General features: G+C 39.5%; 1 protein-coding gene across 2 annotated transcripts in view; it reads left to right on the forward strand.

The window, feature by feature from the left end:
- The window catches only part of ttc39a (tetratricopeptide repeat domain 39A), an 81,658-nt gene that overhangs the window by 39,298 nt on the left and 27,665 nt on the right, over positions 1-14,695 (forward strand). For both annotated transcript variants that reach the window (XM_057841725.1, XM_057841726.1), the window contains exon 6: positions 8,951-9,082. In XM_057841725.1, coding sequence (XP_057697708.1) covers positions 8,951-9,082 — 132 coding nt within the window. The remainder of the gene's footprint in view (positions 1-8,950; positions 9,083-14,695) is intronic.

The raw sequence follows: 14,695 nt of genomic DNA on the forward strand, positions 1-14,695 counted from the left end.
TGCAACTTATACTCAGGAGCAACACATTATGATATAATTTCACATGTTATTTTGGTGTTCTGGAGTGACACTGATGGTTTTGTAAACTTGATAGCATGTTCTTATGCTATAGTTATCTGAATAACTCTTAATAGCTATGGCCACGTTCGCGTTCTGCCTTTGGCAATGTATGTTCAATTGTATTATTGACTTTTTTATATTGAAATGGATGCATTTAGTTTGTGGCGCTTTCACGCCCACGTGGGGGCGAACTCGTGCTTGTTTACGTGAAGAAGAGCGCTCACACGCCAAACGAAGACGGACAGCTACATAGCTGTGAGTAAGTGAGTGGGCGAGTTAGCGAGAGAAAAAGTGGGCTGCGAACCTAAGTTCATTGTTTATGGTTTTAAAATATCTCTACAGAGGCAACGCCTGCGTGTATCATCTTTTCTGTTGTTGTTGTGTGTTTTCCACCAGTGATCGGACACTTGCAGTTGTGTGGTTGTTTGAACGATGTGCTATTGCTAGCGAACGCATGCTAACCTGTTACGTTATTGATGTAATAGTACCTAATTATCATTTATTTACGTTGATGCGAAACTGTTTGCTATCGAGGACCAAATTGATTCAGCAAATTATACGGACGTTCAGCATTGTCTTTTGGGAGTTTGCAGTATAGCCAGGACCGAGCCGTAGCGTCCTGGTGAGGACAGTATATTCGCATTTCGTTGTTCATGCACTGTACACTGTACATTTATTCAGCATGTTGTTCTCTATTGTGTTTTTATATTAAATTGCCTTTCAAGATGACATATCTGTTCTATGTGTTGGATTTTATCAAGTAAATTTCCCCCAAAAATGCAACTTATCCTCCGGTGCGACTTATATGTTTTTTTTTTTTCCTCTTCGTTGGGCATTTTATGGCTTGTGCGACTTATACTCAGGTGCGACTTGTAGTCCGCAAAATACTAATTGACTTTCCTATATAGGATTTTTAAAATTAAGAGTTTTCCGGTAAAATGTTGTCTATAAAAGTTATAAAGCAATAAAACAAACAAAATATTTTTTATAATGGGTCAAAATTATTTTTCGAACAGATCATGTGACTAGCACCTTAGATGGTCATTTGCTTTGCTTAGCCAAAATTACCCGAGGACCGAAGAGGCAAGATTGATATCCGTGATTTTTTTAACCTAAGCTTTTAAAAAAGACAACTACTGAGCAAGAACCACGGATTGAAAATGTGGACCATGAAACGCAAGAGCTCACCGCCAAAATGGTGAGCGGAGTTTCAATTTGCCCCACTAAAGACGCTAATTGTACAACAGAGCCACCACCGGCGGGCGTACCATATTCAATGGATGACGATCTTGACGAAAAGTATAGCTGTCCTAAGCAGCCCGATTTAGAATTCCCCTAAAAATGATGGGAAACAAAAAAAAACACTCATTTTGAACTTATTATAAATATTATTGTAAGTTCATTTTATTGGTTACACTGCGTTTCGGGGTCATCAAAATGTTGTGCGCCCCCCGCCCCAAAAGTCAAACTCCGCCTATGAACGCTATGCTAATGCTACAAGTTAGTTCAGTGAGTGATGATCACTCAGCATAGACCTTCAAAGGCAAAAGCAACATGGCATATCTAGCCAGGATAAGAAAGCAAAACTTACCAAGAAGCACCTGACACATATGTTTTACAAAATGAGCTTGGAATGAGTATAGGGTACTCACCGGCCGGTGAGTAAGCGTGTGTGTGTTGGGGAGGCGAAGCACATCACCAGTGTTGGGCACGTCACTTTAAAAAAGTAATTAGTCATAGTTACTCACTACTTCTTCCAAAAAGTAAGTGAGTTAGTAACTGAATTACTCTAGAGTAAAAGTAACTAGTTACCAGCGAAAGTAATTATTTCCGTTAGTTTAAAAAGAAGTTGTTGTATGTCAAAGAATTTGAAATTTTCTGAGCAGTATTGGAGTTAGTTGAATAGAGAAAAACAGACAGGTAGTTGTGTTATAGAACCTTGTAATATTTATTGCACCTCACCAGCAACAGATTTATCCTACACTTGATGTGCAACAAAAATAAACAGTAAACAATATAATAAAATAACAATCAGCAGTAAACAATATAAATTGAGTGTAATCAATTAAATCTAACTCTCACAACCTGAGACAACTGGTCAAGTAGACATAGCCTACTGTACTATAGCCTACTGTACTTCAAGTATTTTGACTTGAAATAGTATTTATATCTCCACCTCGTAAAGGACAAATTTTCCTCTGAATGCTCTGCCATCATATCCCTCTGCATCTGTTTTGTGTGTGTGTGTGTGTGTGTGTGTGTGTTTGCCGCACGCGCTGTTCCGGTTTTTTTGTGAAAACACCGGCTCTGATTGGCTTACCATGACATATAACTCTAACCCTCAGCCAATCACAATCACTTCCATCGCATCTATCCAGGTGGTGCATTCAGGTAGCCTCGCCCCCCTACTCCTCCCGTCACTCTCAAAGCGTCTGCCGTCCTCAAGATGGAAGCAGCATTCTTGCTGGCTGACAGTGGGGGATGGGAAAGAGGCTAGCATTCAGGTGTAGCAAACACAGAAACATTAGCAAGCTTTGGAAAGCAATGTCTAATTGAATGAGCAGGGACAAACAGCCTGGAGTCATAAGAAGTACGTGCTGTAATATTCTGATACAGAATTATCCGAGGCACCCTAAAGTGCACACGGCGCCAATATTGTTTTGCTCACATGATGCAGGAGTGAGTCAGAGACATGGGCTGCCGAGAGCCGTACGTTTGTGTTAATGTTGAAGTTTTATGTGCTATTAAAGAAACAGAGTGCCAGCATGTCCTGTGTGGTATATCTTTGCTAAGAAAAAGCACAAAACAAAACACGTGCGCTATTCTCGTACCTAAACGCACCCCAAGTCTTGGATGACACATAAACAGAGCAGAGTAGACTCGCTACGGCTGGTAGTTTCTTCATTTTATTCAGAGTACGTAACGTTCCGCTTTTGACTGTCAGTAACGGTAATGGCGTTGTAACGGTGGAAAAAATAATTAGTTAGATTACCCCATTACTGAAAAAACTATAACGGAAAAATTTTTAACGGCGTTATTCCCAACACTGCACGTCACATGAGTGACATGACCAAACACTGCTAAATTCGTTCTAACTACACATACAATAAGAAAATATCACACATTGTGAATTTTTGACGGAAACCATTTTGAATGTTCATCTTGTTCTTGTGTCGTCAGACGACATCTCGTTATGTTTTAGTCTTCCAAGACACGTTTTCATCGTGACGTCATAGGCATGAAAAATTGTTCGTTGACGAAATATTTTCGTTCTCATCATCGTTGACGAAAACAACACTGACATCAGTACTGTATTTGCCAATATTACTAAAAAGTAGGGGTAAGGATAACACGATATCATGAGAAAGTAAAAATATGTCAGCCTTGAATCAGCAAGAAGACAATGTTTGATTATGATTATTTGGCAAAGGGCTGTTCGAGTACCATTCGATTTAATCGCCTGACCAATTATTCGGTCAGACCCTATTTGTATTTCTTGATAACAATTGCCTTTTGCATTGTGTCACAGTCACGGTCAATTAAGGGTTGAGCTGAGGGAAAAACAAGCTGAAGGAACTTGTTTGCTCTTTTTGGCGAGTTCACATAGCTGCTTTCAAATAACTCTCCATTGGAGCCGGGCTGTATACCGAAAATTTACCGTTACCGAGATGATTCACGATGACTGACGTAATTTTGACCATGCCTGTAAATTAGTTTTTTTAATGAAACAAGAAAATTAAAGTCTTTTCAGCTCTCTTTGACTATGTCTTGTTAGGCTGTGCTCATTCTCCTTTATGAAAGTACAGCCAGTGTGCTAACGTGTGAAGTCACGTAGCTATCACAAATCAAACAACAGGACCACGTTGCTATCAACCGTTACACTAATGCTAACGCTACAAGTGAACGTGATGGAGTCGGATCATCGTGAAACGGCTACCTGTAGCCATGCCACAGGCACTATAGCATTAGCCGACGCTCATAGTGTGGTGTTGGTGCCAAGAAAGCACTCGACGTCTGTTGTTGTCTAGAAGTATTTTGGATTCGAGAAGGATGACGAACCATGGAGCCATACATCAGTTTGACGATCCATTTCATAGATAACAAGTGGGAGCTGCGCACACGGGTGCTGGACGCAGCCTATTTCCCGGATGACCACACAGGTGAAATGATCACTCAGGCCCTGAAGAAATGCTCTGTGTTGCCATCACCACCGATGGCGACTATAATATTGTTAAAGTGGCTGTCAATGAGTAGATGCTGGAGCAGTGCTTTTGGCACAGACTGCACCTGACTATCAGTTTGTTGCGTTATTTTGTATCTGTATATGGGTGTGATTTCTCTGATACCTATCTAACCCTTTTATGATGGTACAATTTACAATGGATCAGCTTAGCAGTCAACATAAAGTATAATCCAACAGTGTCGCCAATAAAATGACTTTAATGATGACTGCTATTTTTCTTTATGTGTGTGCGTTATTCTGTGTTATTACTGCCATCATACAATCTTAATTGTTTCATCAGCATAAGAGTTATAGCAGTATAGCCTAATGTGTAAATGTGGTTGGGGGGCGTGTATTTCAAAAAATGCTCGAAAAACCTGAAACTGGAAATGGTTAACATGCAAGTCTTTCCCAGTAAGAACTTGAAGTAAACAGAATTGTGTTAAGTAATCATGTCACAGCAACAGGCATGTGCCGGTATGATATTCTGACGGTATGATAACCTTAAGCCAAAATATCACGGTATCACGGTATTACAGTTACAGCCCTGAAATGTATAACTTTGAGATATCAGGGTTAAAAAAAAAAATCCAATTAAACAGGATTTTTATATTTCAAAACATTTTAGCAGCTTGGAACATAAGTATAATGTTAAGTTAAAATAAATTTTAAAAAATAAAAAAATATTCCGAATAAAATTAAAATAAATGCAGTCCTTTAGGTGAGCCTCAACCCACAGCCACAGCTCAACATTTTTACCATCAGAACAAAAATATTTGAATTATTTTCCATAAAAACCACGTGTGTAGGACTTGTATCTTGTTTACATTATACACACGCTCTCTTTCCCAACACAGTTACCACTACTAGACACACTAAACATGCTGGAGTTAAGTCTCGTAACTGGTGAGAAACGCGCATGACAGTGCTTACTAATCTATTATTTTGTTTTAAACGCGAAATCATATTGCAGGTATTGCCTCCTCGGCAGCCGCCCTCTGCAAACGTGTTTTACATTTCGGTTGACCCCCTTCTACGCCGCAGCTGTCTGTAACTTTTCTGTAGCCGAAGTATTCCCATACCAGCGATTTCATTTTCTTCGATGGGGGGAAAAAATTCAGGAGTTTCACCTCCTCCAGCCATCGTGTAGCACAGCTGACTCACTGACACTGAGCAACAACCGGTGGGGGAGAGTGGAGCCTCACAGCTGCAAGCGAGGGATTTCTCCATGCATTTTTGGGACATAAAAAATAGCTAATACCTTAGGGATAGTATGACAGAATTTTTTTGTGGTTTTGAAATCTTGACGTTTGCATACCAAGGTATACTTTGACAAGTAATTGACAAGTAATTGGCACATGTCTACACAGCAGCCATTAACAACAAGTTGTCCGATACTCGGTCCTCTGTTTGAAGTGCACTGTTCAAGCCCTTCTTGCTGTAAATCATTTATGCTACAATGACATTTTTGCACAGTGGCCATAGCAATATTTACAATGTTGTACATTGTTCATACAAGCCGTTTTAAATGTTTGTACTTGAAAGCTTGTTTATAGGGCTGCAGCTATCGATTATTTTAGTAATCGATTAATCGATGAAGTAGTTAGTTTGAATAATCGAGTAATCGGATAAGGAACATCGAAAATTAAAATACCTGAGCCTCAAACCGTATAAAAAAAAAGAATAAATAAGGATCTATGTACAACAAAACAACAATTGGCTAAAATCCGATAGCTTAAATGCTATAATATGCGAACATTTTTTTTTTATTTTTATTATTTTATTTTTTTTTACAATGCTCTCAACAAATGGTCCAGACATGTATTCCCACAAAAAAGAAGAAGAAGAAAAAAAAAAACGGCCAAATATACCCATAAACTAAATTTCGAATGCATTAAAAAAACATTAGCTCAAACAAAAAGTTAACTTATGCTGGGCTTAACAGGGAGCAGCTGGATTCAGCCACGTGAAATGAAGCAGACTTGAGGTGTAGTGCAGTGTATCCACCCAAATCAATAACACTAAATGCAAACACTTTCAAAACAAACCATTACAACGCCACTTTAACTAAACGAATCCTCGAAGCAGCAAAATTTCATTTGAATCTTTTTTTTCCTAATTGAATACTCGAGTTAATCGATTAATCGTTGCAGCATTAATTGTTTATAAGATATTTTTTATATACTTGATTTTTACACTGAATGTACAATTGTTAAGTATGTTAACTTCAACGCTGGAAAATAAATCATAGAGAAATGGTTAGTTTGTACACAGCAGGTACAGTAGTCAGTACAGTAGTCAGTTCCCTTCCCCGGCTTTGGAGAATGTAAACAAACTAAGAGGCGTGACAGCTAGCCGACATGCTAACCCAAAACGAGTACGTTTCAAAGTCTTCGAAGCGGAAAATCACACATAACTAGCCTGGATCATTTCACATGACAACTGGGTTGTCGATTGTCTTCGCCGATTGGCAACCTGCCTGGCAGCGAACAAGTTAGAGCTCGTCGTTCCCCTCCCCTGCTGAGGGCTGAGGGCTCGTTTGCGGGGAAGCAGCTGGACAATGACCACCGGAAAAACCGGCCGACGTCGGGGGAGCGTGTAGCTGCCAAATGGTTAACATGAATATGGCAAAATAATGCTTTACTACACGGCGGAGTCGTAAACAGCGAGAGACTCAGTGGAGGAGGGCGGCTGCAGTTGTTATGCAGCTAACATGACAATATCTGTATGTGAAGAGCTTTTTACATGCCCATCCATGATCAAATGTAAGTAGTCCTTTATTTAAAGAAAGTTTGTAGTGTTTACTTTGTAATCGCTGTATTCGCGATTATTTTTAACACAAAGTTGCAATTTCTGATCGGTTGGAAAATTTGACAGAACACCGGGCACATGAAGAGGGCAATAAGCCGAGTATAGTGCTCTCCCGGTAGGGGGATGTGCGACAAGCTGCTGGTCGTCGGCCGAGGGGACAAGGAGCATGTCAGCCACAAAATGCAAGCCACCTACATTAAAATGATCCCAGTATTTGACATAATACAAAACACGATGTTTACTCACTTCCTTGTAAGTCCCATGGTCCCACAGTAGTAGGGCTCGTTTTGGCCAATATCCACCGGTGAAGGCTCACACGCCACTACCTCGTACAACAAGATTTTTCTGCAGCCGTTTGGCTGGCGTACTGCAAAAAGTAAATGAATTAATCCGCAAAATCAGCTGAAACCTTAGTCTTTCTCATACAACAGTACGGCTGTATAGTGGAGAGGACTCCTTCTCTTGTACAAGTCACAGCGCCCTCTTCCTCAATGCAAGACCGAAGCCGGAAGTCTGTCATTTTCGTAGCGTGGAATTAAAAAAATTGAATAAATATATCAGTCGCTTTTTCACACATCCAAGTGGTCCATTTCATTCAGGAGTATAAAATACCGCGTGTATTATGAAATAAACATGCTTTTTCATTTCACAGGCACTTTAAGTACTCCTTTTAACTTCTCACACTCTGTCATTATTTGACATAGGAAACAAATCATAACTGCATGCATATCGTGTTACTAAGACAACCAGAGCTCAACAACTTGTTCCACCAGCTATGGTTACTACTGTATAATGAAGCGGATCCAATCTTAGCATCTCGTGTACACCCTCACTAAGACTTAAAAAACTTGGGAGCGTTGCTGTGAAGTGTTTGGAATTCTGCCACTTTCTCACCAGCAATGCAACTCGCCTCACAGCTACTTCCTAAAAGGTTTCTTGTCGGACTCTTATGCCTTTCCTCTGACTCCTGTCAGTGTCACGGTTCAGCTTTCTGGTCACACCATTCATTAACCCATTGGCTGCCAATGACGGCGAAAGACGTCCAATCCATTTTCAACTGGGTGGGGCTGATAGAAAGGCTACAGTAACTCAAATGACCACTCGTTACAACCTAGGTTTGCAGAAGACCACACTGGGGGACACTCCTGCCATTTTGAACCAGTTTGGCTATTTTCATTTGATCTCTGGCATCAGCAAGGCATTTTTGGCCACAGAACTGCTGCTCTCTGAATGATTTCTCCAAAAATTAGTAAGAAACGGTTGTCTGACCTAAAAAAAACTGCATTTTTTTAATACAAATTGTTGCCGAGTGTAACAGTCATGAAGATATTTTCTTCAACCCAATCATTTTTATTATGGATGCAAGTTTTCAAAACATGTCTATGCAAGTTCTGTTTCTCTGGGTGTGGATAAACAACAATGAAATGTTGGCGCACAAAAATCTGTAGCGTAATAGGTGTGTTTTGTTTGTAGATAACTTCAAATGTCCGTAGCAAAACATTGTCCTTGGATTGCTTTTGTGCCTTTATTGTCCAACTAAATTCTTTTCTCTACAATCACCTTTTGATAATGCTTAACAACTGGAACAACAAGTACAACTATGATGACGTCAAGCGCTCCTAAGCTTGTACTGACAAAGTTTTTATTTCCTGGGGGTGACGTGACAGGCCAGCTACCACAGGTATAAATAGTTGGGCACTGTTTTTATAATTGTGTTGGGGGTGTGGCAATTCAATCTTACTCACGTGCTCACATGTTCACTTCATCCTTTTCATCCTTCTCTAACTATATACAGTACATTCTTACTAATCAGACACTTCCCCCTTCTGTTCATTAACTGTCATTTTACTTCCACAGAATTAAAGACAGCATGTATCATGCCCTGACCTACGCCACCTTCCTAGAAATGCAGGCCATGATGACCTTTGAACCCCAACACATCCTGGAGGCAGGAGACACCATGAAAGAGGCACAGGCTATTTGTCAGCGGTGAGACTTTGCCTTTATTGTACATGATAATTTTCCATAATATTTCACGAAAGATAAATGGCGTACCACAAGCAACACGTCACTTCCACTCATTAATATTCATGACATTAGCTACTGTTGCTAAGGGGGGACACGCTGCCGTTTGTCCCTAATAGGAAATGAATGGAAATCGTGTACAAAGGAGATGTTTCCAGAGCTAAGCCTACCAATTCTCTCCGAAAATGATGTCCTTAGTGCCAAATTCACTGGAAAAGATGTAGAACAACATAAAAATGTTCAGTTAAAGAGATGACTTGAGTGTCGAAGGCTGAAAAAGATGAAAAAAAACGAGCCGACCTAAGCATAGCCTTAGCTTTTTTATCGACGCGACTAGAGATCCCGATCGATCGGGTCCGATCACGTTATTTTCAAAGTATCGGAATTGGCAAAAAAATATCGGACATGCCTTTTTTTAATATATATATATTTTTTAATGAAACGTTTTCTAATTGTATATAACGTTACAGACATAATATGTTACACTCATCCAGAGTCTTTAGTTTAGGCTTAAGGTAGGGTTATCAAGTTTATCCCAATAACGGCGATAATTTTTATAAAAATGTATTTGTATTGCGTTTGAAGTGGGAGGGATGGCAGCGAATGAACGAATGTAAATGAACGTATGATAATCGTTGTATCGCCATATCGTCTGAAGTTATCGTGAGCTTTGTATCGCAAATCGTATCGTATCGTGAGGTACCAAGAGTAGAGGCGTGCGAAATTTCCGATTCTTAGATTATTCGCGATTCGGCCGTGGAAGATTAGAGAACGATTCACAAAGATCCAAATTCCGATTATTGAATTATACCAGGTAAAGCGGAAATAAAACTCAGTAGGCGCGGTCTTTGGGATGCAATGAGGGACGGACCGAGAGTAAATATCATGTTCAACTCATGCTGCTAGATAAAAAAACGATCATACCTGAATGCGGCCGACAGCCGCTACAAACAACGCCCAGTTGCTAGTTGCTACAAACATACGACTACAGTAGGTATCATATATATGTAGAACTAGATGCAAAATGACAGACGACAGCGGTGTTAGAATATGTATTATTGAACAGAGATGCAAAATGACAGACTTGCCGGCTTTAGTAAACAGCCGCCATCTTAAAGCAGTAGACTTCTCTAGAAGGCTCTTTTGTAGCGAACCTAATTAACTTTTTATCTAAAATACTCCTAAATCGGCAAAATCTTGTCTTGAATCTATCTTTAAATGATGAAGCAGTTTTAAAACTTTGACATGTCAAAAATAGACAGAAGGGAAATTATGGAATAACGGGAGCAATTTTAACAACTGTAACGGTTGATTCACAACATTAAATTAATTGAATGTAGTTTAAAGCTGCTGATACAGAATGAGGACTGAAGTATTTTATTTACTGTTATTTTTGTATATTTGTTTACCGTTATATGTTAACTTTATACTGAAATAGTAGTTTGGTTAAGCCTGAGAGGATTTTTGAACAATTTTGGAACTAATGTACATAACATTCAAAAAAAAAAGGAGGGGAGTGCATCAATAATCGTTTTATAATCGAATCGGAGCCTCTGAATCGTAATCGTAATCGAATCGTTAGGTGCCCAAAGATTCCCAGCTCTCACCAAGAGGTTCCCACTCCTAATATGTATGTGCTGGTCGCACACTGCTAAAATGATACGCTTCCCTATGTTGACAAAGTGTGGCGTCTGGATGTCAATTTCTGGGTTGGTTAGTGTCCTCGCAGAACCACTACAATGACCCTCCCCTCACTCAACCATGCCCATTTTACGCCTGCAAACCAGGCCCTTTAGAGGCCCTGTTGCAGTTGCCCCCAAATCCCCCCCCCCCCCCCCCCCCCCCCAAGTTCCGCCCCTAGTTCATATACAAGTAAAATACATATTTGAGAGTGAAAGCCGCACCTCGGCACCATCTGCTGCTCTGATCTGGCACTGTTCCCTACGACTGTTGCAATCCAGTACAGTACAGTACTTTAAACAGAAGATTTGATTGTCTTCAGGGAGATTACTGTAACACGCTGACACAATCTAGGCGTGTACTGTATTTCATAAAAATTTCACACCTGCCTGTCACAGTTTTCCCACGCCACGTACACTCACACACACATATGCTAGACTTGGTGATGGTGAGATGAAGCCTCATGAGGCATTGCACCACTTGAGCCAATTGGTTCGAGAAAGGGTTCATTTCTCGGCGCTTCATGTGTCCACGGAACCACCTACTGGCTAAGTGTATAATCACAGTCATTCGTCTCCACACCACATAAGTGATTAGTTGATTTTTGTGTGTGTGTCTGTTGGGAAGGGATTATTTAGCAAAATATTGTCTGACCAAATCCTCGATGTACATAGATTATCACTAGGGTTGTTCCGATCATGTTTTTTTGCTCCCGATCCGATCCCGATCGTTTTAGTTTGAGTATCTGCCGATCCCAATATTTCCCGATCTGATTGCTTTTTTTTTGCTCCCGATTCAATTCCAATCATTCCCGATAATTTTTCCCGATCATATACATTTTGGCAATGCATTAAGAAAAAAATGAATACAACTCGGACGAATATATACATTCAACATACAGTACATAAGTACTGTATTTGTTTATTATGATAATAAATCCCCAAGATGGCATTTACATAATTAACATTCCTTCTGTGTGAGGGATCCATGGATAGAAAGACTTGTGACTTTGTATATTGTGACTAAATATTGCCATCTAGTGTATTTGTTGAGCTTTCAGTAAATGATACTGTAGCTGTCCAACTGCATGATGGGAAGTGGAACCATGACTGTGCGTCGTGCTACCAATTGATATATCTTCTCTGCGTTGGGAAATAACATAAGGTGTTAAGAAAAAGATCAATTGCTACCCTGCTTTCCCATATTGCTTCCCATGATATTTCTAATCGTTGGGTGAGGGGTGGTAAGGCTTTAGCCAATTAAAAAAAGGCTCCATAGGCTGCCAAATTCACTCTACTCATTTTACGCTGCCTTTTATCTCTCTATATAGGTAAAACGGCGCCATTACAGATTGAGCGCGACAATGCGTGAGTGGGTCGTGCAGCGCATGCATTAATTGCGTGAAATATTTTAACGTGATACATTTAAAAAAAAAAAATTACCGCCGTTATCGGGATAAATTTGATAACCCTACCTTAAGCCTAAACTAAAAACTCTGGATGAGTGTAACATATTATTTCTGTAACGTTAAATACAATTAGAAAACGATTTAATTAAAAAATATATATATACAGTATATATATTAAAAATAGGCATGGCCGATATTTTTTTGCTGATTCCGATACTTTGAAAATGACGTGATTGGAACCGATCACTTGGTCGATCGGGACATCTCTAATTATCACATAAGTATATATATTTTTTCTCTTAACTTTCTTTTCCATTCACAGAAGTTAAATTTGGCATACATCTTTAGCAATGGGTTCAAACTCATAACCTGAGTGACCAAAATGTATGGGGGGCAGTACCCCCTGAATCAAAAAAAAAAACAAAAAACAAAAAGGACCTATACATATTAAACAAAAACGTACACATACAGATAAACAGTACTTTACAGTGATAAAAATTTATGATATGGGGATGTCTCCTGTAGGACAGCAGTGCCAAGCAGCTCCTCAAAAATCAACGTACAACAATTTATACTAGGGCTGTCAAACGATTAAAATTTTTAATAGAGTTAATTACAGCTTAAAAATTAATTAATCGTAATTAATCGCATTTCAAACCATCTATAAAATATGCCATATTTTTCTGTAAATTATTGTTGGAATGGAAAGATAAGACACAAGATGGATATATACGTTCAACATATGGTACATAAGTACTGTATTTGTTTATTATAACAATAAATCAACAAGCTGGCATTAACATTATTAACATTCTGTTAAAGCGATCCATGGATAGAAAGACTTGTAGTTCTTAAAAGATAAATGTTAGTACAAGTTATAGAAATTTTGCATTAAAATCCCTCTTAATGTTTTCGTTTTAAAAAAATTTGTAAAATTTTCAATCAGAAAATAAACTAGTAGCCCGCCATTGTTGATGTCAATAATTACACAACGCTCATGGGTGCTTAAGCCCATAAAATCAGTCGCACCCAAGCGCCAGCAGAGGGCAACAAAACTCCAAAAAACAAAAGTAACAAGTTGGCATTGCACTGTGCTGTCATTTTAATCTGTTTGAGCGGGGCATGTGCGTTAATTGCGTCAAATATTTTAACGTGATTAATTAAAAAATTAATTACCGCCCGTTAACGCGATAATTTTGACAGCCCTAATTTATACATATAAACGTATTCACTTTTGTCTTATACGTAACTCATGAAGTAAAAACTGCAATTTTTTTAATGTAGTGTGTGTGAAAGTGATTCCATTAATGGCATTGTCATAATGTGGCAGGGTGTGCAATGTTTTTTTTATTTTTTTAAATTGAGAGTATGTAGCCGGTATTGCATGGATCCGCGCTGCGTGACAGAATCAGCCCCCCTCTTGCTCATTATTGCCTGTAGGTTAGGAATTAGCCAGTAGAGGGCATGCGTGCTCTTCGTCACAGCATTCAGCCAGTAGTAGCACGCTGGTGCTTGTTACTCTAGTCAGTGACGTGCGGTCAGGGGAGGCAGGTGAGGCAGAGCCTCACCTGTCATCATGACAAAAAAATAATTATAGCATCAAATTTATATTAATATTTGTCCATTACTCTTTATGTATGACTCATTTCAAACATTTTTTATAGTCAAAATCGCTGAATTTGCCCATTTCCTGTTCAAATAACGAAATGAAACGAGAGGTGCGGCAGCAACGAGTAAAGCCTCACCTCTGATTGCGCAATCCATAACAAACTGGGTTGATACATGGAATTGGAGCGTGCTGGTTGCCGTACATCTGCATGTCGCCATTATAATGTTTCCAGATACGTTTATTTGACCTGATTTTCCACAGTCTGGCTAATGCCTTTAACCCTTAAAGTTTAATTTTTGTTAGCGACATATTTAGTTTTGCTGATGGGAAATCAAACCGCAGTGAAAAGGCACAGCTTGAGGCAGATAGTACTCTGCCGCACTGAAAGGGGGCGTACGTGAAACTGGACTTTCCGTCAAAAGTGGACGCGATTAACAACACCGGAGCTAAAAGGTTTGCTTCAAACTACGGGACAGAAGATAACTCGCGCTTTTCAAACGGACTGGTACACCCGAAAAGACTGGCTATGTGGCTGTCCTTCGAAAAAATCGGCTTTGCTGCTTTCCCTGCCTTTTTTTCTCAATTTGTGCCAATGTCTGGACTAACACGAGATATTGTGACATTAAAAAACTACCACGAAGCCTCAGCAAACACGAGAGCTCGACCACTCACATTCAAAGCCTGATTGCTTTAAAAACTTTTGGAAGCTCAAGGATCGATTTGGCTTTGACGAACAGCGGAAGCTCAACGGTAGCATCCAGAATGCTAAGGTAAAGAGTTTGAAATACCTCATTAATGCAACCTGCATCCTAGCTAAACAGGAGTTAACATTTCGTGGTAACGATGAGCGTGTAAGCTCTTCTAAACGTGGCATATATGT

Source organism: Corythoichthys intestinalis, chromosome 7 (genome assembly GCF_030265065.1).
Source record: "Corythoichthys intestinalis isolate RoL2023-P3 chromosome 7, ASM3026506v1, whole genome shotgun sequence".
Lineage (NCBI taxonomy): Eukaryota > Metazoa > Chordata > Actinopteri > Syngnathiformes > Syngnathidae > Corythoichthys > Corythoichthys intestinalis.